General features: G+C 34.5%; 1 protein-coding gene across 11 annotated transcripts in view; it reads right to left on the bottom strand.

Annotated features, from left to right (window-relative positions):
- palld (palladin, cytoskeletal associated protein) overlaps positions 1–25,838 on the bottom strand; it is a 150,885-nt gene that overhangs the window by 58,131 nt on the left and 66,916 nt on the right. For 6 of the 11 annotated variants that reach the window (XM_021468622.3, XM_068215633.2, XM_073934094.1 and 3 more), the window contains 7 exons: positions 21,786–21,852; positions 18,284–18,401; positions 16,937–17,005; positions 16,096–16,237; positions 13,922–13,945; positions 12,701–12,820; positions 7,939–8,335 (listed from right to left, as the gene is read on the bottom strand). In XM_021468622.3, the coding sequence (XP_021324297.2) occupies positions 7,939–8,335; positions 12,701–12,820; positions 13,922–13,945; positions 16,096–16,237; positions 16,937–17,005; positions 18,284–18,401; positions 21,786–21,852 (937 nt within the window). Of the gene's footprint in view, positions 1–3,012; positions 3,049–7,938; positions 8,336–12,700; positions 12,821–13,921; positions 13,946–16,095; positions 16,238–16,936; positions 17,006–18,283; positions 18,402–21,785; positions 21,853–25,838 lie in introns of all 11 variants that reach the window. The other 5 variants (XM_021468620.3, XM_021468621.3, XM_021468623.3 and 2 more) reach the window with 1 other exon arrangement.

Here is a 25,838-nt window from a genome sequence, read left to right as displayed (position 1 = left end):
TGGCGTGTATCGCAGCAGGTTGTATAGCGTCAGAGGCATGGAGAGTGATTGTGGGATCAAATGTGAAGAGATTTAAGCATGTTAATCAAACTGCACAGAGCGAGGGTGTTAAACGTTGAAGGATGTTCACTCAACACTTGGTTAGAAACAATGAACAAGCACATGTAATTACCCACCAAAAAAAAAATATGTTCAATGGATTTGAATGAATGTCAGTTTTATGGTAGGCTTGCACTTAGTTTGGCAGGGAATTAAAACTTAGCTTGGCAGAGTCTTAAAGCTATAGGGCGAAATTCACATTTCCAGATAAAAACACAGCAAGCACTTTTTGTATTTAAAAGATGTCTAATAGATGTCTAATAGATGTCTAAGCATAGTCGTCATGGCTAAAACAAAGCTAAGTTTGGGCTATTAGTGAAAATGTCTAAGGATAGGCCAAAACTAGACTAGTCATCAAATGAACAGAAATGAATGACTTCACATATAAAGTCTGTCTATATGACGACTAGTCTAGTTTTGGGCTATTCTTAGATGTCTATTAGATTTTCACTGACAGCCCAGGTTTAGCCTTGTTTTAGCCAAGCTGTCTACGTTTAGATGTCTATCATAAGTCTATTAAACATACAATTGTTTGCTGGGAATCCAATTAAACAAACAGTGCCCAAAAAAATTTAATTTCTGCCATAATTCATTCAAACTTTGTTGTTATAAATTTTTATCACTTAATTTCTTCTGTGGAACAATTTTTTCCTTCTCTATACTACAGTTCACAGTTCCAATGTGGACTGGAGCTTTCAATAGTAAGTAAAAATTTGTAAGTAAACTTGAAAACCACAACAGTCTGATTTGTAAATTAATCTTTTTCATAAGTTCTGTGAACTGGATCTACAGGATTTCTGAAAAAAAAACACATCATTTGTTTACAATTTTGGTCTGCTCATACCAAAAACGTCATGTACGACTTGAGAGGACTTCTTTAATGATGCAATAATTTTACGATAGATTTTCATCATTTTGGAAATCTCATAAATTTTCATGATGGAAAAGTGTGACTTGAATGCATTTCAAAATGTACCTATGGTTTTGCTTGGAAGAAATTAAGTGAGTTTGAAATTATTAGAAGTGATGGAAAATGACAAACTCTTCAATCTTAGCCAAGCAGTTCAAAATCTACAACAGTATAAAAATGATTGTAATCTATAAGTTATCTATAGGTTTTATCTATAGGTTATCATTATCTTTTTAATTGCTTATTACTATTTTTCAGAGTTGTGTCAGTATATTATTCAATACAAGATGTGGGGCAAAGAAAAATATTTTCAAGGTGGGCACCTTAAAGAGTTTCCTTGAAATAATTGGTTAATAACTGTAAATTGACATTCCCAGAATTCCCTGCATAGCACTCTTTTTAAAATTCCTATAGTTTTTTAAATAAATAAATGTTTAGATTTTTGTACATCAAAACACTAGTGTATATTATTATAATTGAATGAAATACGGTAGTTTACTGTAACAATTAGAAATTAGTTTATGGTTTCTACCGTATTTGTAACTGGCAACCACAGCTGCCAGTTATTTACAGTTATTCAGATTCTTTTACAGTTTAGATGTATGAAGAGAGAAAACACAGTGATCATCATAACTGAGTATACCCTATTTTAAAATGAATGCTTTTTTCCATTTCTCATTAAATATAGACAATGCATTTTGATGCATTTAAACAAAACAAAATTAAAATAATATTTTAGTCACCAAACATATTTAGAAATGGAAAGATAATACAATCAAATTCAAGCAAAATATTCACACAAAAAAAACTTTTCAACTACAATTTAAATTTTTTTTTTTTTGCTTCTCTTGATTTTTCTTTTCTTTTTTTAATTTGTGTTTAATATTTTTCTATTACATATACATTTGGCTGTACTTGTGTTTGGACCATTATCAAAAGTTATTTTATTAGATATGCTCCAGATTTAGCTTTACTGACTAATCTAATGTATATGCACAAATATATGATTGTATAGCTTCTTATTAAAAATGTGAATTTAAAAGAAAGATTTCTGAGGAGTGTACTTGTACAGTATATGCTGAGCAGTGTAATAAAATAGCCACCAAACAATCACTTTAAAATGAAGCCTTTTAGTAAACAGCAATACAAAAATTGATATTTACTCTAAATAACATGCATCATATCAAAGCAATGCTTTTGTGCCAGCAAATTCCCAAGGTCCATCGCTGAAACATGAGCCCCGGTGAAGTTTATCACCATTTTACTTATTTACCTAAAAAACATGACCGGAGCTGCAAACTCATACTTTCCACTCGTCTTCTAATTGCTTCACGGCAATTTGGCGAACAACATAATCACAGATGTAATTGATAAATCACCGTAATGCTGAAATAAAGTTCAACTACAGGAGCATTCAGATCACAGTGGACTTGTAAAAAATAAACAGAAGCAGCTACATCATGGCTATAAACTCCCACTTTATCATTCTACACAAATCTCAGAACAGGAATATCCAGAGGAAATCGGCTGGAATGTGTAAGCGGGACTGAAGGGTCAGAAGGCAGAGTTCAGGTTTGGTTATACCTGAAGGATGCAGAGGGATGATAACCTGCCAAACAACATGCAGGAATGACCTCTGAGTAATTAAACAATTATAAAATTCCTGTTTTTACAACCAAATGACAGGGTGACGTGACTAGTTCTGTGTAGAAAGCAGTAGGATGCTGTGTTTTTTTTAAAGGGGAGGAGGGTCTCATGACCGGCTCCCTGTTGTGTTGTTTCTAGGGGTTGATTTGTGACGTTACGGTGGAAAATCTTTTGGGGAAACAGCTTTTTATGGCAATAATTTGCAGAAGCTCAAGCAAGGACAGGATTTTGCCAAACGGCATGCCATTTAAACCTCAACTTGGACTTTATCCACAACTAGAGACGATTTTCCTTTCATAGCTTACACATGCCTGTCAAACCACACTCAGGTTGCATCAACTTATTCTTTGATTTACCTTTCATTTGAGACGTCGTCTGCTTGCTCATTTGATCTGGAATCACAGAATGGATGAGGAGATGCATGGAGAAAAGTCACAAATAAAACCACAAGGACTAAATGTTACTAAACATCTTCCCGGTCACACAATGCAAAGCTCGCCATTTATAAGATTTATCGTGTATACACTGACAAGAACGCGCACAATTGACTTTTCTTCTAGCTCTTGCTCTTTTTGTTCCCGTCATCCACCCACTGAACACACACATGCAACTTTTCCAGGGCTGTAAAGAAGAAAAGGCATGTGAATTAAACGGAAATCAGACAATGACCGCAGAGACAAACAGCCCTTAGAGTCTTACATAAATAAGTAGGCTTATGTAAAAGGTATAATGTCATTCACACACACACACACACAAACAGTTAAATACCACACACAACCCAGACAAGATTACAGAGCTCAACTGCATTTATACATAAGACTGACTCTGACTAGAGTCAACAAAGTCCCTCCCTCTGAGATACTTTTGCTTTTATGTTGCAGCATTGACGGTTATGAATCTGCACTCTCATCCTTTAATTGCAGCCAAATAAAACCTCATGTTCTTTTACATTGGTTCATGAAAACATTGGTTGACCTTGTCCATTTTCAATATATCTGCTATAGAAAGCAGATCAAATCAAACTATTGAATATTTCTTTGTGCACTTATGAAGACATCAGGGTTGCTAAGTGGGCTGAGCTTAACCACATGCTGCATTTTTTTTAATTCCACAAGTTTAATGTTAGTCATATTGCAGGAATCATATGTAATGTATTGTAATGTTTTTTGACACTATTGTTCATTGTCATTTTGATGTTGTTTTGACATCAAGGTAGTCAATTAAGATCTAATTGACAGTGGCTCAGTGGTTAGCACTGTTGCCTCACAACAAGAAGGTTGTGGGTTCATGTCCAGGCTGGACCAGATGGCCTTTTTGTGTGGAGTTTGCATGTTCTCCAAGTGTCTGCGTGGGTTTCCTCAACAGTCCAAAGGCATGCAGTATAGGTGAATTGAATAAACTAAATTGGCCATAGTGAATGTGTGAATGAGTAAGTGTGTGGGTGTTTCCCAGAGGAAAGAGTAAAGCTGTGGTCACACTGCACATTTCTCCCGATAGACTTCCATTCAAATGCGTCAGATCAGAAACGCAAGCTTGTGCGAAAAGTTTCGCAGTTTGCTGCGTTAGAAAGTTCAAGCTTGGTGAACTCTGACCTGCAAAATCACATCACATGATTGCGTAAGACCAATTAAAGATCTAAACATGACCTCTCTAGACAGGAATTTAAAAATGGACCAATCGCTCGCTGTTTTAAATAACTAATTATCTTGTTTAATCCCACCCCTTTTTGCAGCGCCATACTACAGAATTTCACAAGCTCAAACTCTAGTGTGATCGAAACTTAAGCTGAAGGAAAGTGAAAGAGTGAAAAGTCATATTTTGAGTTTTGACATTATTGGGCTAGATTTGATAGATTTTTTTGCATTAAAAACTTGCAACACTGAAAGACACTTGCTATTTGAACGAGTTAGTAAATAGACTAATGTAAGTTCATAAAACTGAAATATGTTACTTTAAATGTTTTGTGATTGCCAGTGGTGTTGTTTCCACTGGTGATTACTTACTGTAGTTTGTTGCAATCTCCAGTGGGGTTGTCTCTATTGAAGTTTACTGCTAAACGAACAACAACTCCCAGAACTCCCTGCGCTCATCAACTCTTACAGCAGCTGACAATAATCTGGACACTTACTCACAGACACAGCTGCTGCTCATCTACACTGATCACAAGGATTATAAATACACCTCACCTTCATTCACACATTTCTGAGTCTTATTTCTTTATGAATTTTATGAAGTGGTTTCCTTGTTTAATTTTTTCCTGTGTTTTGATACTAGCCTTGTACCTCGGTCTGATTCACTGCTGCCTAGTCTGAGCTCTTGCCTGCACGCTGACTACGTCTTTTAAATTTTGTGATACTGTTTTGCTTCTGTTACTGTTACTGTTCTCAGTGTCTGCTTCGTTACAAACTGATCAAGGTTCAATTAAATTTTAGCAAAAATATGTACAAAACAATTTACTTTGTTGTTTCATCAATCATTTCAACTCATTTATTAAAACAGTGTCAATTATGCTATTCACTGTGTCCATAAGTTATAAGTATGTTTTTCTTGTCAAGAACGGCCTGCATGTGACATGTGCAGTTTTTCCAATTTTTGTTTACAGATTAACTTTTTTCGGCCTGCAAAATGCCAACATCAGGAAAAGGATTTGGCAAAATGTCTTATGCATTTAGCAGAACACTGCTTTATGTAAACACCCTCAACATTTTAAATAACTGTCTTGAATGTTTATTTTGTGTCACATTTGTGACAATTATATTTGTAGTTACAGTTAAAACTGGTTCATCTTGGAAGATCAATGGCACTACACATAGACATGTTAATACTGGCTTTCTCTTCATGCTAATATTGGGCCCTTGGGCAGTGTACTTAACCTTATCTTGACCCTAAATTTAGCGATACTGTCTTTAAAAACTGGAACAGTGCTAGTGAGAGTCAGATTGCACCTACTGTGTAATCTACAGCCAACAAGCTTGAGGCATTGAACAGTACACCTAAATCCTTTGTCAGATCACTGCTTTGTCAGATCACTGCTGACACAAAATATATCACTATAACTAGTGATGAATGACAGTGCCGTATGAGATGCATCCATTACAAAGGCAAATGATCCCTCTGAAATCTGGCTGGAGTCATAGCACAACTGCTTACGCATATGAAAACACACATACCACACACATCACCCAGTGATTTACTGCACGCAGTAATGCCGGCCCTCTGACATGGTGATAAAGGGACGGAATGCATTTGTTCTCTAAGTGGGGCTTTCCATTAAAAAGCTTACTGACATACGCAGGCAGTTGGGGGTATAGTACATCACTACAGAAACTCTGGAAAATGTTACCACTTTCGACTGATTATGTTTATATAATGTGCTATATAATACACCAGAAGATTCTGTACATAATATTCCTAAAGTTGAAGAGCAAATTAACATTAAATAAATAAAAACAGATCAAATCGACTATGCTGCATTCACCAAAACATTCCTGGATGACTAATTGTGCATCTCATGCACACGTGAGGCCACAGGAAACGAGGCTTAAAATGTGAAAATTCCAGAGAACATTACTACACAATTGCAAATTTACATACAGTACCATGAAAAAGCTTGGGGTCAGTGACAATTTTTTAAGTTTTTAAAAGAACTTATGCTGGGCTCCACACAATTCCTTTAAGTTGTCCGAACATAGATCGATAAAGCTAACTTAATTAATTAAAAGCTAACTGAAATGATACAAATTTTGGTTGATTGAAGATAAACCAATTAAGTTGCCACAAAAAAACCTCAAGAATTGTGTTGATTCAGCTAATTTTAAATAAGTAGCTTGAACAAGCAGTAAACAAATTTACTATAATTTCTTGTGTATGTTTAGCAAGTGTTAATTTACTGAATTTATTTATCATGAATACAGTGAAATTAATATGGTAAAAAAGCATTTCAGTTTATTGTATATTTCAATTTAAGTATATCTCTGAAAATTAACCATACGGGTCCCTAAAAGTAAGATGCCAAAGTAATAGTTAGTTGAGAACCAAATTGTAAAATGATATTGAGATAAATATAATACTTCTTCAGTAACAGTCACATTTCAATCAACCAAAAACGTGACTGATATATGTATATGATTCTACCGGTCCAAAGTTTGGGGTCAGTTTTTTTTTTTTTAATCATTAATTTCACTTGATACTTTAAATAAAATTATTCTGTTCATCAAGGCAACATTTTTTGAATGTAAAAAAATGGTAAATTGTTAAATACTTATTTATTAAATATCTATTTATTACTTACTGTATGTAGTTTTAAATGCAATGTATTACTCCAGTCATTATTGATTTTATTACTATTACCATTAATAATAACCAGTGGCGCAGTAGGTAGTGCTGTTGCCTCACAGCAAGAAGGTCGCTGGTTCGAGCCTCGGCTGGGTCGATTGGCGTTTCTGTGTGGAGTTTGCATGTTCTCCCTGTGTTTGCGTGGGTTTCTTCCGGGTGCTCCGGTTTCCCCCACAGTCCAAAGACATGCGGTACAGGTGAATTGAGTAGGCTAAATTGTCCATAGTGTGAGTGAGTGTGTATGGATGTTTCACAGAGATGGGTTGCGGCTGGAAGGGCATCCGCTGCATAAAAAATGTGCTGGATAAGTTGGTGGTTCATTCCGCTGTGTCCACCTCAAAAGGACTATGAATGAAAAAAGAAAATGAATGAATGATAATAATTATTATTAGATTGATTTCTAAAGGATAATGTGACTCTGAAGACTGGAGTAACGAAGCTGAAAATTCATCATAAAAATCACTGGAATAAATTATTAAATTAAATGATAAACTATTTTCGAACATTTTGTTATTTTATAGAGCAATAACATTTGCACTATAAAGCAAAGGAGAGAAGTATTTACAGTATTTTAAAACATTTAAAAATCCCTATAACCCCAAACATTTGACCGGTAGTGTATATACTCTATATATAATAAAAAACTTTCAAACCTCAGATTTTTTAATGATAATTTGATACATGTTGGGCAATATCTGCATTAGTAGGAGGGACCTTCTCATTGTAGTGCACATTTGATTGGACAAATATCTGTCTGGAGTAAGATGAGTCATCAAGATTTTAGGTATTTGTTTTGTCCCTGAAATACGTAAGATTCGAAAAGCCTTTATATGCAATGTGAACGCTCGGCTAGTATATAGTTGGATTCAAAGCCACAAAAGTTTTTCTTTAAAAGCTTTATAAACAAAAAGATTTGATGATTTACAAGATTCAGCTGCAGTACTCACAGTTTAGGTTTGGGTTTGGTGGGAAGAGGTGGAGCCCTAACTGCTGAAGGTGATGGAGGTGGAGCTGCAGTTTCCTTTACACTTGAAGGTGATGATAGACTTTCATCTAGTGGCTTGGTGAACTGGCCATTTTGCAGAGGTTTGTTGGGTCGACTTTCCTCAGGCTTTTTATCTGTGGAGACCTGAACAGGCAGCGCAGTGACACTGGGCCAGATGTCCAATTCATTGATCTGGAAGGCCTCGGCACTGGGCGGGGTTTTGGGCGGGACTTCCAGCAAACTAATCTCAATGGGTGGAGGAGGCGGAGGCAGAGGTGGAGGCGGAGGTGGGAATGATTGGTTGTCTTCAAACACACTTTCATCCCCTGATACACCATTGGTGGGCATCTCTTCAGCAACTACAGATCCACAAAAAAACATACACTGTCAAAATATGCGTAAATGATTAATTTTCCATGTATTGTCATTCTTTTTTTCCTGTAGTTGATATCAGAATTATTAACCTTTCTGTTCACCCCCCCCCCCATTTCTGTTTAACAAAGAGAAGATTTTTTAACACATTTCTGAACATAATAGCTTTAATAACTCATTTCTAATAACTGATTTATTTTATCTTTGCCATGATGACAGTACATATTCTTTTACTAGATATTTTTCAAGACACTTCTATACAGCTTAAAGTAACATTTAAATGCTTAACTAGTTAAATTATAGGCAGGTTAGGGTAATTAGGCAAGTTATTGTATAACGATGGTTTGTTCTTATGATTATCAGAAAAGAAATAGCTTAAAGGGGCTAATAATTTTGACCTTAAAATGTCTTTTAAAAAGTTTAAAACTGCTTTTATTCTAGCTGAAATAAATCAAATAGGACTTTCTCCAGAAAAAGAAATATTATCAGACATACTGTGAAAATTTCAAAGGGGGGCTAATAATTCTGACTTCAACAGTATATGTTTTTATTTATGATATTTATTGATGTTGTAAATTACAGCCAGAGATGGAAAGTAACAAAGTACAAATACTTCATAAATTACGTAAATATTTCTGGTCTCAGTACTTTACACCACAAATCTTTTTTTTACAACTTTTTTTTTAGGCGACTTCTTAATTTTTTCACAAATATCTATACTTTCTACTCCTTACATTATTAAATTGTTACTTTCGTTTTCATGTGTTTGGTGGCGTGATCTATATTATTTTTTGTCATTAAGCATTGACCGCCTTTTTGATGCAGTCAATCTGCAGTCTAATCTACATTGCGTGCAGCACTGTGTGGCTTTTTCAACCAAGGTTATCACGCACCATGGGCAAGTTTAAAAAGATTACAATGAGAAAGGCTAGGAGGATGACTACGTAGATGAGACAGAGGGAGACGGCAAATTTTGCATGCTGCCCTGTTTACATGGTAATAGGACACATTTTGCTCAATCGGATAATAGGTAAACTTTTGTCCTTTTTCAATCATACTGCACGGGATTTCTCTGGTTTTTCAACCTAGTGTAATACCGTTAAAAAATTATTGTATTAACTTTTTTATAGACTATATGATTTTACATATAGGCATATTAATCTTTAATTAAATTTTTAACGAATGTTTTACAACAACAAAAGTAACTATATTCAATTCATGAATAAAAATATAATGCAAAAAATACTGAATTTATCACGTGAATAATAGATCATGCACATGATTTGTACAGTAGGTTGTAGTCACACCTGTGAATTTAGCTTTTAGCATAGAATAAATTTATTAACTGAACTAATGTTTAGCCATTAAATAAAATATTCACAACATTTAGCTTGTAAAAAAAAAAACACTAAAATTATTGGTTACATATGAGAGCTGTTAAAGCAAAAAAAAAAAATAGTTTGCAGTCAAATACGATAAGTATTTATTTTAGCAAAACACATATATTTTTTATATATTCAATAAAAAATATTCAAATATAAAATTTTTAAAAATCTATATATTTTGGACAGAATTTAGTGTAAAATGTAAGACACTATTAAAAATACAGGCCTCCAGAATTATTTTTACAGTGTATGAACACGAATGGCAGCTGTTATTTTTGATCCAACAGCCACAAAACTATAAGCTGAAATCTGTAAGTGTGCGTCAGGGTGATGACACATGGGGGGGAAAACTGGCTATTTACCTACCTAGTGAGACTAAAACATGTAGTAGTGCTGGGTGCTTTTTACTTAAGTATTTTTTTAAGGGCTGTATTTCTTTAATTTTACTTGAGTACAAGTGTAGTCAGAATACCTAAACTTTTACCAGAGTCGTTTTATACATGAGTATCTGTACTTCTACTTGAGTAAAGAATATTTATACTTTTGCCATCTCTGATTACAGCACACAAAAAATGGTAATAAACCACCAGTACTTTTCCTTTTATTTTACCCTTATTTCTATATATGCTATTTCCTATTCAAAATATCGTTTCAAACATCTAAAATGTCAATAAAAGTCACTTGGTTAAACTACAGAGTTAAGTTGTCCACATCAAAAGTCATACTCATAACTGCAACTCCTAAATGTAAATAATTGGAAAACACCATTAAATTACAAAATTTGCAAACTGTTAATAAACTAATATTTTTACAGTCTATTAGAGTTCATTACAAAGTGAGAAGAGATTTCTTTTTCTATTGAGTGAATGATGCAATTCAAATGGCCTTCATCGCAGGGTAATTTAGTGGAATAAATGGGAAAATAACAGGCTCTGAGTTACAAAGTAAAACAGTTAATCTACAGCTAAAATCTAATTCAACTCTTTATCAGACAAGAAATCTCTCTAAGATTGTTTTAGATTTGCTCAAATGGCTCTGTGGTAAACTTGAGGACTCCTGGAGCTAGCTTCATCATACAGCATAAACATGTGACACACACAGTTATCTATCAGCACATACTGTATGCTCTCTCTTCACCCCACACTCAGACACCGGAGTGATACGGACAGAATGTAGCTGGTTGGCCTCATGCAACTGACATGTTTTTAAGATGTACCACCGTGGGCCCCATAAAATGTCATCAGAAGCTCAGCAAAGGATGGGCTATGCCTTCTTTGGAGAGGATATTTTAGTTTTTAGGTTACTGCTTTTGTAAATAAATGAAGTCATTACGATTCCTGTGTTACGTCACTTGTATTTACTCTAATATAGGAGGATGCAGTAATGTTGAAACTATAAAGTGGCTGTTTACTTTGCTTCATTTTGATGTTTTTAGATGTTTATGCATTAGCATTCCTTCAATACGTGTCACCTTAAGTACACTATATACATTAGTCAAACATTTTCTCTAAAAAACTTTCTAATATCATAAACATCACTAATATACTGCGATTTATAGTTGAGAGAGTTCAATTCATTTGAGATATATTCTTTCTTTCAACACTTTTTCAGACTGTCTCACATGCTCTGCAAAGAGATCCGCCTTTTTAAAATGGATTAAAAATGCGTCTCGCGGTTATTCTAAATCTCCTAAAATGTCCGGGAGTCGACATTTGTTTTCGCTTTCTAAAGTTGTTACATTTTTGCATTACTCTTTTATTTAAGACTACTTTCCACCTGTTTTCACAGCTGACAGCGTGCACAGCCGCAAGACCAAGAGAAAAAAAGTAAATAATAGATTCTTTAATCTAAACGATAAAAAAACTTTACTGTATTCTCAGAGAGGATGATTTAAACTAATGTACATCATTAGAAATGGTCAATTAACTCATTTGCCTTATTTATATGAAATACAACTTTTATTGTAATTATAAATAAATATTCATTTTAGGGATATTGTTTTTATTTATTTTTCCTGTAATTTATTTGTCATTTGCTGTATATGTGTTATTCCTTTGATGATGTAGACATATTTCTTGTAGTATTTTTTTCATAACTTGATGTCATGCCAATAAAGCAGCTTGAACTTGAGAGAGAGAGAAAGAGAGAGAGAGAGAGAGAGAGAGAGAGAGAGAGAGAGAGAGAGAGAGAGAGAGAGTAGCTGCATGCATATTGTTCCTAAACAGCAAACAAATAAAAGAAATAATGGATTTCTTTTTTATTTCAACTGCCTTTTTAAAAAACACATTGAAAAGAAACAGTGTATAACAGTGTAAGTATTGTAAAAAAAAAAAAAAAAAAAAAAAGCATTATTTTATGTGTCACCTGTAGTAAAAATTTATGTGCCATGGGCAAAGGATGTATTTCAATCCGGCTACCATCTCAAGAATATTTCAAACCTGTGGGAAGCACTGTTATATTATATTATGTATTTTTTGTAAAGACATATCAAAACAGATTTTTGACAATTTTGTGTCCAATAAATGCTGTTCTTCCTCAACTTCCTTAAAAACAACACAGTTTTTAAACCTTGACGGTAAGAATTATTTTTAAGTATCAAAAATCAACATATAATAATTTTAATGTACACAATATAGTTATTTTATATTCCAATAATAATTGCCAATATCACTGGTTTTACTGTGTTTTGCATCAAATAAGTGCAACATTGGTGAACATAAAATGCACAACTTACTGATGCCAAACATTTGTACACATCGTATCTTATATATGGTAGTGTGTATAAGATATTCATCTATTTGTTGGTTCATTCATTTATTTCTTTGTTTATTTGACTGTTTGATCACATATTTTTCAACATGTGTCATAACTGACCATGACCACTTTTCTTTCCATTTTAATGTACTTCTTTACCAATGTAATGCTTTGACCTCTTACACAGTCATCGTACACGCAGTTTAAACACACCTGGTGTGACCGTGAGCTGTGCAGTGCTATTAACCGAGCCATATTCGTTTGTTGCTGTACAGCAAAATAGACCTCCATCTTCAGGGAACGCTTCTGCAATCACCAACGTGCAGATTTCCTCTGTAAAACCAAACACATCAAGTCATCAATTACAGTTAAGGTCAGAAGTAACACCAGATTAAAAAACTGATTGAATCAATTACATGTGGACACATGTAAAACTATTATAACTGGACAGATTTACAACGCAATTCATTATGGTAATAAAGTGCCTCCAATGCTCCAGAGACAATAGAATTACATAAACATTGCCTGTAATGAGGAAGGGATATAGACAGGTGACAGACAATTAGACAGACAGGTGTGGTGAAGCTAGACAGGTAATTGTTGGTTACAGATGTGATTCAATAGCATAGGGAAGTCTGCTCCAACAGTCATAGGCCGTATCTCATTCCTTTTCCTTGCTCTTAGTGAGGTGATTTAGTAAAATGTGAACACTAATAGGCACTATAAAAGGATTTGAGACAAAAGCATTGGGACACTGATGACTAAATCACCTGAGACTCCATCGAGGTTAAGAGGCTCTTTTTTATACACTTTATGTAGGCCGGTTTTGCCAACATCAACACACTACAGTATATTAATTTATTTATCAAGCAAAAACATTGTTGCAGTTAAAAAAAATAAAGCCATTACGAAATGTGCCCACATTTCTCTTTTCTGATGACTTTACAACATTTCTGGTAAGTGAAAGGAGTGATTGACTAATACTCGCAATCTGGTCAATTTCCATGTAATTTTCTATGATCACATTTTATGTCAATGTCATTTTTTATAACTATTTTGTTGTTTAGGTTCTACTGAACCAGGGAGCAGATTGAGACACATTCAAAGATGAAAGTTACTATCCTTAAAGCGAGAAGGTAAGCGGTAGATACATGAAGGTATGTGACTCATTGGAGGTTTCAGCTCAGGTGTTGACATGCGTTTGTGCCATTAATGTATTCTGTTAATCATAGATTGTCAAGTCATATCTAGGTCATATTGTGCAGTAATGTCGTCAAGACTTGTAGGTCAACGTCATATGCTGGCTGAGAGGTTACGAGAATTATCTATATGTACACATGTATCTTGATGAAAGTGTTTTTATGAATAAGAAGAGTGTTAAAGGGGAATGTAGGGGTAAAATAATAATATTAATAATAATATAAAAACACTCACCGGGTTCTGCTGCTGACCTTGGCTCTGATGAAATAGGAATATGGGAAATGAGAAAAAATTATTAATGAGAAATGAGAAAAATTTTTTTTTAAAAAGCAGCACACCAATAAACCTAGACATAAAAATAAATAGTTAATCACAATAGTTATTCACAACAAGAAAATATGTGTGGGATCTGTGAATAGTTATATATATATATATATATATGTATATATATATATATATATATATATATATATATATATATATATATATATATATATATATATATATATATATATATATATATATATATATATACACAACAGTTCTGTCTTGTTGGCTGATATCCGCACAGAATTCTGCAATAACAGCACTCATACAGCCTTCTCACACTTCTGTATTATTCCGCCCACATAGAGGGACAGCAGATCAATAAACTAAATACAGTTTAACAAATACTGCAGCTGTTGGACAACGTAATTTACTTTTTAGGCGAGACTGTAGTTGTCTAGATTGCAACTATGCAGTTTATTTATAAGGACAGTGCCTATTTTAAATACTCATACTGACGTTCCGCCAGAAGATGGAAACGCATAATAAGCCCTTAGAAAAGAAAAACTCAATTCGTAATTTCAAACTACAGCTGATCAAATAATTTTAACCCTGGTAAGTGACATTTTAAGTCGATCTCTCTCTTTTGTATGTTGTAGGGCTGTTTTTATACCAGTTTGGTAGTGCTTCTGGTAGTGTTTGCTTTGTTTAAGGCTTTTTCTGTGTTAATTTTATCCGGATATCCCAATTGCATCAGAGAAATACTAGGAAATCTCTGTAGACAAATTGCATTTCATGCCGTTCAGCCTTATAATCTTAAAATTTGAGCAAAATCACCTGTTTTGTCATCACTTTAAACATTATGCTAGAGAATCATTTAAATATTGGCATATCACAGGAGTAGCAGTGTGATTTGGCGGTGTATTGTCACTGGTGGGACACTAAGCAGACACGTTGCACGCCTCCCACTAGTGCTGATATACAACCATATCGCACTGCTACTTCTGTGATTATTGCTCATTTAAATCTGAAAATTTCTATTGAGACATTCAGTTTTGAATAAGACAGAACTATAAATGAATTACTCCCTGGCTGTGTACTGTATGTTTTACTCATTAGAGTCACTGATCTCAGTGTGTTTCATAATGACACAATGCCAGACAGAATCCTGACAGATTTGCCACACTTTTTTTAAAATGCTGAATGAAGAAAAAAAGGGATATAAAAAAAAGGTATGTGTTCAACTGAGGCAGATTTTTCCTCCAATATGAAGGCATGTGCAAAGACACAAAAACATTATTTTGTCCAAAAAGATCAAATGACTGTCGACCTAACCAGTAAGGAATTATATTTGTGCCAATGACAATTTATGTAGCGCAGAATTCAACAGGTTATGCTTTCACTCATGCTTACAAATTGGTAATCTCTATTTTGGCACACACCTTGTTTCTGTGTTTTCTGGAAAATATACAATTATATATATATATATATATATATATATATATATATATATATATATATATATATATATATATATATATATATATATATATATATATATATATATATATTGTAGCGAGTCTGCTGATGCTACGTCGCCCTGGTCACAAATTCACCCCAGCTGAAAACTCATCAGAACCGGATCGCTCACAGCTGGACCTCATCAGCCAGGGAGAGATAAAGCCAGCCCCACACAGGAGGAAATCGAGCTTCATTTCCAAATTACTCCCTGCGCTAACGCTTGTCTCTTTCTGTCTCTCCCACAGCCGAATCCAGCTCGTGACCGATCCAACACCAGAACTCTCACCAGCCTTCACCATCTCCTCGGAGCACTTGAGCACGCACCCTAAGAAGAGCACTCATTCACGCACTATTTCACTTGTAAATAAAGCACCCTCCGGGGCGTTGTTTGTAACTTTACTCAACTGTGTTTGTGTTTTCCCTCTGCCTCGCTACAATATATATATATATATATATATATATATATATATATATATATATATATATATATATATATATATATATATAAAAAATCCCAAGTACCAACAGATCATTTTACTTGCAAACTGTCTAAAGGTTCCTAAAGAACGGCTAACATCAGCTAAAAACAACAAAATCTTAGTGCAAGTAGTTCCTCTTACTCTTCTGTAGGATGCGGAAATCAGGAGAGTCCTGGATCTCCTGGCCTTCTCGAAACCATTGGACCCGCAGAGGAAGACTACCTCTGACTCGGCACTCCAGAACCACCACCTGACCTTCAGACGGCTGTGCGTCCTGCAACACCTACAGAGAACCCCAGGTTAACACTGGAAATACTGACTGAGGGCTAAACAAAGGCAAAGAGTACAAACACATGAAGAGAAAAACTGAAGTAAACCACCACTAATTCTGCTCTTTCTTCAGCACCTCTTTCATTGTCAAGTACACACTCTTTTACATTAAAGACATAATAGACTCATAGGAAAGAAGCTGTCAGCAACCCATAAAAGTCCAAGCGCAGTTTGTTTATACATGTGCATGTGAGTTGCTTTCAGTTGTGTGTTCACTCTTTGAAGCTTTGTGTAAAGTATGTGTGTGTAACAGGCTTGTGGTTACATGTGACAGGTTATAGGTTTATTTAAAGTTCAAGTCAAAAAGTATGCCTGTTTGTATGAGACTATGATGATGACATGAAACCATGTATTATAAAAGGCACATCCTCTCATTAGGAAGATTAAAGTCTCTGAGAAGAAAGAGCAAGTGGGATGATAGGGGTCTACAAAAACAAACTTTTTTTAAGGAGGTGGAAAATGATTTAGCGCAATGAGAAAACAGCTTTTGGCATTGATGTCTGCGGCTCTGCCTAGGCCTGTTCACAGAGTCACATGACCAATCACAAAGAAAAGAGAATCGTCTGAGAAAGTTCATACCATGATTCACTTCTGATTACTCAAACTAGCTGTGAATGCAGCTAAAGAAGTTCTTTTGTGGCTGTTTTGTTACCTTAGTGAAGCTAGGGGGCGCTTTAGCAAGAGCATCACCGGCATACAGTGAAGAAACTGGACTCTGGACCTGACAGAGAGAGAAAGGGAGAGAATAAGTGTGGTTATGATGATGGATCTTTCCAGAGAGAGTGAGTTTTATAAGTCCATCTGCTGTTGTCATTCCTGATGAGTCTTCCAGAAATATTTGTGCATTTGTGTATGTGTCATTGTAGTAGATTGTAGACTGGCTCCACTTACATAGACATCTTTTGTTGCAGTTGAAATCTTACTGATTGATGAATCGCAATGTGGTGTTTACAAAAAGGCTAAATAAAGCGATGATTTGGGTTGATTTGCATGTAAATATGTCAAGCTTCAAATCATACTATATTTTTATGTAGGCTTACACATTGCATGAATATACAGTAACATGTTCTAGTATTTGTGAATACCATTTTCCAATCACTTATTTTCTTTGTTTTAGAGAGACTTAATATTTATCTAGACGGTAAACCCCAACAGTCAACTTTATCACATAAAATGAGTGTAGTTAACTCAAAATGTACTGAAAGTTAATTCTACTCATTTGAAAAGAGTTTTTAACTCAGTGTTGAAGGTAATGAGTTAATTAAATACCTCAGTACTTCACTTTAAATAGAGCAAGTTCACAGTACTCATATAGATTAGATTTTTGTGAACTCAAATGGTTTGTAGCAATCAGTTTCCTCAAACGGATTGAGTTGCCTTAACTTATTGGGTTTTACAGTACTCAGTTGGTTTAAGTTCTTTTTATTTACTGGGTTTTACTGTGGTCAAATTGCCTAATTTACTCAAATGGATTAAGTTCCCAGTACTCATTAGAATTAGTTTTTGAACATAAATGGTTTGTTGCAATCGGTTTCCTCAAACGGTTTGATTTAACTTAACTTTTTGGGTTTTACAGTGAATTCAGGTTTTTTAATTAGGAAAAAAGCACATAAGGCTTTGTGCTGTGCTGCTTGTATTTTTCTAGTGGTAAAAATGACCCATTCACAGAGCCAAAACAAGCTGTCTGTGGCTTAGATGATGTTCTGCTTCACTTCGCAAATGGAAGAACTTCAGTGGAACACTAGAGTCAGTTATAACCCTTAATTTCTATAAAAACAACAAACACAACATAATACTGTATGTGCATTTCAAAATGACTTTTTAAGACAAGAAAAACTGAACAATTTATTTATTTTTTTATTTATTTTTAGAATAAATCATGAAAACATTCTGGCTTTTTGATAACCTAATAAAAAACTAGTTCCTTTGGGACGATGGAACCAAAAGTGCAAAATTACATAGTAACTTGATTCAATCATGTGTCTGTGCTATTTCTCACTCTCTGTGGTGTAGTAGAAATCGGCTGGACCAGCGTAGAGCGATGAGGTTGAGCTTCTGGGCTCTTTGGTGAAGATGTGTGTATCGTCAGAGAAACTGAGCTGGTTTTCTTCTGTGCCCTGAGAACACACATCAACAACACTATATCAAAACTCATTCAGACCTGGGAAAATGTCTACAATTTTACAGCAAAGTTATCTTTTAATGAAAACATTTTACTATAAAGTTAAACGTAAAAGAAAATGCTTAAAATGATATATACATAATGTTCATTTAAAAAAATAGACCATAACTAAAAAAAAGGACATTTTGAGTCATCTTGGCTCAACGTTGGTGACCAAATCTGAAGCGATGACAAAGTGAATCAATCTTTTTTTCTCCATTACAGTCCATTAAGACTGAAGTTAAAGTTCATTATATGTGACCCAGTTGAGGAGGAACTGGAATAAAATACACAAATAGCTCGACTATATTTTTCCTCAGTGGTCAGAATTTGCTTCAGTAGTAGGTTATTATAGTTAACTAAAATTAAAACCATAAGAAACATTTTAGTTTACTCAAATAAATGTTAATTGAAATATACCAAAATATAATATATATATATATATATAAACAACCCACACTACTTTTAGCTAGTTGCAAAGGCAATGTTTCTTCATTTTATTTTCATTTAGTTTAAAGAGGTCATGAATTGAGATATCCTGCATCATTGTCTTATAATGACAAAGTTAGGGACTGAAAATAAAATATGGTTCAGTTCTGATCATGTTTGATCCAACTATTATGTTGCAATTAAATGACTCAAACGGTTTTGAGAGTACACCAAACAATGTCTATCAAATTAATAGGCAACACTGTTAAATCAAATCAGTGGGTTTTTACCTCAAAATTTTAAAAACATTGCATGTTTTAATGAAAGCACCAAAAGAGTGATGTTACACCCCATTAACTGCTAAAATCTAGTAAAGTTTTATGTAAAAATCGTGTTCACATTATAAGTGGAACTCAGTAAACATTCTTGATTCATGATCCCTTTAATGTAATGAACCAAATGCTGATGTCCTGTGAAAAAAAAAGATACTAAATAAAATAGATACTAGTTTATTTAATAAAAAGGAAATATTGAAAACATAAATATGTAATAATGACAAAACACACAAAAAAATATTAAAATAATTTAGCCTAAATTAGAAATAAAAAATAAAATAGAAAAGATTTCAAAATAATTTAAAAAAACTTTTTAGATTACTAATCTATTTGTTTATACCTACAGTAGCACATGCTGATGAAATTATCCATACTAACTTAGCCTTTGGTTTAACACTAACAGCTATTATCATCATTTACATACTAATTGTATTCAAGATTATTACATCCACATCAAACAGTCTGATTTGTAATGATCTAATAAGATTTTATAAAGTTTTCAAAAGAAAAAAGTACACCAAACAACATATGTCTATCAGATTAATTCGCACAACGGTTAAATCATATAAGTGGGGTTTTTTTTTTTACCTCAAAAAAACATTGCAAGTTTCAATGAGAGCGCCAAAAAAAAAACTTGTAATAGCAAAAAACTTCTTATATGTAGTAGTTAAAATCTTGCATATGTTATAAGTGGACCTCAGTAATCTATAAGTGGACCTTTCTTGATTCATGATCCCTTTAATGTAATGTAACTAAATGTAATGTAATGTAACTAAATACTGATTAGTTAAAAGACAATAGAAACTAAAAACAGAAATATTAAAAACAAAAATCTTTAATAATGACAAAAACACACCAAAAATGTAATAATTTAGTCTAAATTATAAATGAAAATCTAGAAATACAAACAAATTCAAAATATAAAAAATGCAATAATATCTGCCAGATCTGGTCCAACTAAAAAGTTAGATTGAAATCTAAATTCAATAAATAAAGTAAGTTATATCGATCCTGAATGGGGTAATACTGGTTTATTCATTCATTATCTTGTCGGCTTAGTCCCTTTATTAATCCGGGGTCGCCACAGCGGAATGAACCGCCAACTTATCCAGCAAGTTTTTTACACAGCGGATGCCCTTCCAGCCGCAACCCATCTCTGAGAAACATCCACACACACATTCACACACACTATGGACAATTTAGCCTACCCAATTCACCTGTACCGCTTGTCTTTGGACTGTGGGGGAAACCGGAGCACCAGGAGGAAACCCATGCGAAGGCAGGGAGAACATGCAAACTCCACACAGAAATGCCAACTGAGCCAAGATTCGAGTCAGCGACCTTCTTGCTGTGAGGCGACAGCACTACCTACTGCGCCACTGCCTCATCTAATACTGGTTTATTTAAAGTTTATTGTATGTATATATGGTGCAATTTCAGTCTGCCCCAGACACAACATAACCAATGTGAAATAATCATGGCAATTTCTTTGGTCATAAAGCATGGCCCAGCATAAAACCGAGAGGTTAGGCTATTGACCTTATTGTTCAATGTAGAAGTGTGCTCGTTTTTGTGATTGCTTTAGAACATCCGATTCAGGTGTCTATGGTAGAAATGACTAGGAATAATAAATGGCAGGTCAAACTTGCTCTACAAACAAGTGTTTGCAACATCAAGCAGCGTAACAAGCTGTTTTTAACTGAATAAGAAATGAATGACAGAAGTCTCAAGCTAAAAAGTTTCATATGGCTGCATCCACTCATACACGAAGAATAAGGTGAACAAAACAAAGACATTCCTCAAAAAATCCTCGAAAAGAAGTGTGTCAGAAATGTAATTATGTTTTTAGATTACTGATCTATTTGTTTATAGCACATGCTGATGACATCATATTCTTCCATACTAACTTCCATCATAGCCTTTGATTTAACAGGTCTCATCATCATTTACATACTTGTCATATCCAAGATTATTACATCCACGTCAAACAGTCTGCTTTGTAATGATCTAACAAGATCTTATAAAGTTTTCAAAACATGAAGTTTCCATAAGCAAAAAGAAATGTAGGCCTAAAGTTCACAGTGTGACTGTTGGAAATTGTTTAGATGTTCTCAATGTGGGGTAATTGCTCTCTAACACGCACCAACTAACACACACACACACACACACAGTGAAGCAATATCCACTTCACACTGTCTGAATTTTCACTATGCAGTTTGCACCTTATAAATGACTTTTGGAACCAATGAGAGCATAATCCCAAAAGGGTGTGATGATATCACTGCGAACCAGAGCCAAACGCTAAATAATTTGTGTAAACAGAAGGGAAGAACTGCAAGGCCAGGTGACCAAAAAGAGTTCAAGTAGTGAGAGAGAAGTTTAGACTGCATGATTCCTACATGATTTATTATTGGCCTTTTTAAAAGCAAATTCTCTTATAGCATTTTTATAGGGTGGATTATATCTAAACAACCAGCTGTGAGTTTTAGGTGTGTATTGAACGTGTTCATGACAATGGCTGAATTAGGAGCTGGAATTAGAGAATGTACAGGAAGAGCATGCTTTAACACACATACTGTGGCATGGCTCCAGACCTAGACTTCGACACAGATCCTTCACCTTCCGAGTCTGAGGAGGAAGCACCTTAATGGGGAGAAACAGAAGGAGAAAATGAGAATTGAACAATTGCAATTTCTGGTTTATGAAATATTCGATGCCACAATCACATCAGATTTTGAGCATGAAACATTTCTTTTTTTTATGATTATATGTTTTTTTTTTCTTCAATAATTTTACAGTAAAATCAGTTTAAACATTTTTACATCCTTTTAGTCTCCCCTTTCCCTTCATCTCCTCAGCGTCAGTTACAGTAATTAGATGTTGCTATCATAAATCCAATAAACACAGATAAATAGCATAAACTCAAAAAGCATGAGTTTGCAGCATTTCTACAGACACTGCAACATGGCCATAATCTGATGTTATGCAGAGATTGTTTATTTTAATAATTCAACTTCAGCATTGAGAAAGTCAATTTATTCTATTTAATCCACTTTAATGTAACTTGCAGATTTAATGTTTCCCTCTATTTAATTCAAAAAAGAGGTCATAATGTGATGTTCAGCAACAATCCTTTATGGATTCTTTTCACAAGTCTGTTAAGATCAGTTTTTTTAATTATTTAATATTATTAATATACATTTTTTAACCTATCTGCTGTGCATTTATATGTATTTATGTATGTATTTTATCATCTTTGCATCGAATAACAAAAAAAAAAAAGAATTACTGCCTATGCAAGGTGTTTTTAATAAAGCTACTTTGGACGGAACAGTGAATTTGATGTTGTTCTCTCTTCTCATTGTTGTTATCAGTCTTTCACATTTCTTTTTGCTTTTTTTGAAAGTCTTGAAACATTATCGTTGAGTTTTTCTTTTATTACTCAAGCAAATATACTATATATGCTGTCTGGGTGTCATGGTGACGCAGTGGGTTTCACAATCACCTCACCGCAAGAAGGTCGCTGGTTCGAGCCCCGGATGGGTCAGGTGGCATTTCTGTGTAGAGTTTGCATGTTTTCCTCATGTTTGTGTGGGTTTCCTCTTGGTGTTCCGGTTTTCCCCACAGTCCAAAGACATGCGGTATAGGTTAATTGAATAAGCTAAATTTGCCGTAGTGTATGAGTGTGAATGCAGGAGTGTATTGGTGTTTCCTAGTGGTGGGTTGTGGCTGCGTAAAACATATGCTGGACAAGTTGGTGATTCATTTCGCTGTGGTGACCCCTGATTAATAAAGGGACTAGGCCGAAAAAAGAAAATGAATGAATGATTATGCTGTACTCTCACATTTACTGCACTCTCTAAGTTTATCCAACTATCACGACTTCTGCTGCTGAGAAACCCGGAAAAGTGAAAAGGGTCCATTAGTCACACACTTTCACATGATCCAATATTGCCTGCCAGAATTTTCCAAATGTCAAACTTGGAAAGCAGCAAAAGAGACATTTGGATGAAAAAAAAAACGACTAAAGTTAACAAAAACTGTGGTCCTGTTCAGTATTGCAGCTTCAGTAAACTTGTGTAAATGTAGACACGCTCTAAATTAACTCTTCGCTAATGAGCTGTTTACATTGAATTAGTTTTACATTTAGCACACAATTAATCACAATAATCATTAAGAATTGTATTCGATGACAAAATGATTGTATGTTTATGTTAAGAAAAATGTAGTATGACTTCTTTTTTGGGGGTAATTGCTGCTTTTTTTTCCCAGAGATGGATTGCGTCTGGAAGGGCATCCGTTGCGTAAAAACAAGCAGGATATGTTGGCGGTTCATTCCGCTGTGGCGACCCAGAATTAATAAAATGGACTAAGCCGAAAAGAAAATTAATGAACGAATGCTGCTTTTTCTTTTATTGCATTGAGTAAAGGTCCAGTCACATTTATTTCTGCTCTATAAAACTGCAGGCGACATAATGGCTCAGTGAGTAGTGCTGTCGCCTCACAGCAAGAAGGTCGCTGGTTCGAGTTTAGGCTGGGTCAATTGGCATTTCTATGTGGAGCTTGCATGTTCTCCCTGTGTTGCCGTGGGTTTCCTCCAGGTGCTCTGGTTTCTCCCACAGTCCAAAGACATGCGCTATAGATGAATTTAATTAACTAAATTGGCCATAGTGTATAAGTGCATGTAAATGAGTGTGTATGGGTGTTTCCCAGTGCTGGGTTGCAGTTTGTAAAACTAAGCCGAAGAAAAATTAATAAATGAATCAATGAATCCAGTCATTTTATCAGGAATGATCATGCTGATATTTCTCACACTCAAGGTAATCATAAGAACTCAACATCTCTAATGAGCAACAGAGAACTGCTTGAAAGCTGCTTGTATAAAATTGACTTCTGTGAGGGTTGTAAATTCTTGATGGATCATTGGCCTCTGGGTACATTTATGGTCAGTTTTCCTAAACAACCTGACTTGTGCTTTGGGTGGAGTAACAAGAACATTTATGACACTGAGTGAATTAGGGGCTATTAGATAATGCACTCTCAGCTGAGCCTATGAGAGGAAGATCACACAGTGAAAATCACAATTAGGGAACAAGGGAATCAAGCTTGTTTTATTGTGTTATATGAGTAAAAAAAAACTTTTTTTGTACAAAGACACAAAGTGTATAAAATTGAAATGAGATATTTAAAATCAAAATTAAAGAACACTTTCAGATTCCAGTTATTACGTCAATCTGGCACCCAAAGAAATGTACTTTTATTACCTGACAGGTATGTTTTTCACCTGCTTTCTGTTGCTTATAGTTATTTTTGTTAACATGGTTTAATTGCTTTGTTTTACAATAAGATTGCTTTTTATTAACTCCCCATTTAGTTAACTGATGATCAGACCAACACATAGTTTTAAATACATGAAAATAATTTTTACTAAAACACCAATTTTATTTTTGAAAAAAAGTTTTGTTGAATAAAAAGTGCAGCTATATTTTGAAACCTTATTTAAAATTATTTATTTACTTGTTTTGACACATTTAAAATTTATGGCTAAAAATTATTATTTATGTTTCAAGAGTTCCCACTTAGATATGCTTGGCACTTATAGCAGGTTTGGCATGCTGTCCCGGGAGAGAACCCTGAGCTCGGAGATATTTGAGCCCAGGGCTCACGCCCGGTCTAGAAGCATATCAGGAGAACCGAGATCAGGTAGGTCTCGATCGCTCCCCCTTTAGAAGGGGAGAAAAAGGAGGAGATGGGGTGGAAGGGGGGATTCTTCCAAAATGAAAATAGTGCAATGGGGAGAAAGTGATCCATTTATACTAAGCTAGGATCATTCTGATTGGATTATTACTGATTACGGATGAGTGGCCAGCGGTGCACAATCATATCACGTGCTCCTCTCGAAATTAGTTTATGAAACTTCACTTGGTGAGGTCAGATACAAATTTGGAAAATTCTTAATTTTGAGCCCTGAAAAGTCATGTAAAATAAAAACTTATTTCTTATGCACATTGTGTATGCAAGGTCATCCACAACACACAAAAATATGAAATGCATGTGGAAATAACACAAAATCTAAATCAAGTCATTTTAGCATGTCAAAGTCAAACTTATGCATATCAAATATATTTTTCCAACAACAAAAGTGTGGCTAGTAAAAATGGTGAGTGGCGTTAGCAAAATTCTAGCCAAAGTGGCTAGTGATCAAAAAAGTTAATGTCAAGCTCTGCTCCGCAGCAAAGATTACTCTAGTCTTTTGATTCTTTATGCTGATGATAGGTTTGGTCAGGGCTTTCAGTCCAAGTTTCCTTAAATCCAAAACACTTTATCCAATGACAGGCTTGTTCAACAATGAAAAAGGAGACTTTCAAGTAAATTCATTCCTTCATTTTTGTTTGGCTTAGTCCCTTTATTCATCAGGGGTCGCCACAGCAAAATGAATTGCTAACTTATCCAGCATGTGCTTTACACAGCAGATGCCCTCCCAGCCTCGAACCAGTAACCTTCTTACTGTGAGGTGTCAGTGCTAACCACTGAGCCATTGTGTCGCCCTTTCAAGTAAACATATTTGGTTATTGATTTTTAAATTAATTAGATATAATAATGTGTTTTAATACATGGAAAGTGCACAA

The sequence above is a fragment of the Danio rerio genome, chromosome 20, assembly GCF_049306965.1.
Source record: "Danio rerio strain Tuebingen ecotype United States chromosome 20, GRCz12tu, whole genome shotgun sequence".
In the NCBI taxonomy this organism is placed as follows: domain Eukaryota; kingdom Metazoa; phylum Chordata; class Actinopteri; order Cypriniformes; family Danionidae; genus Danio; species Danio rerio.
Note: the sequence above shows the minus strand (reverse complement) of the source record. Positions and strands in the feature narration are given on the sequence as shown.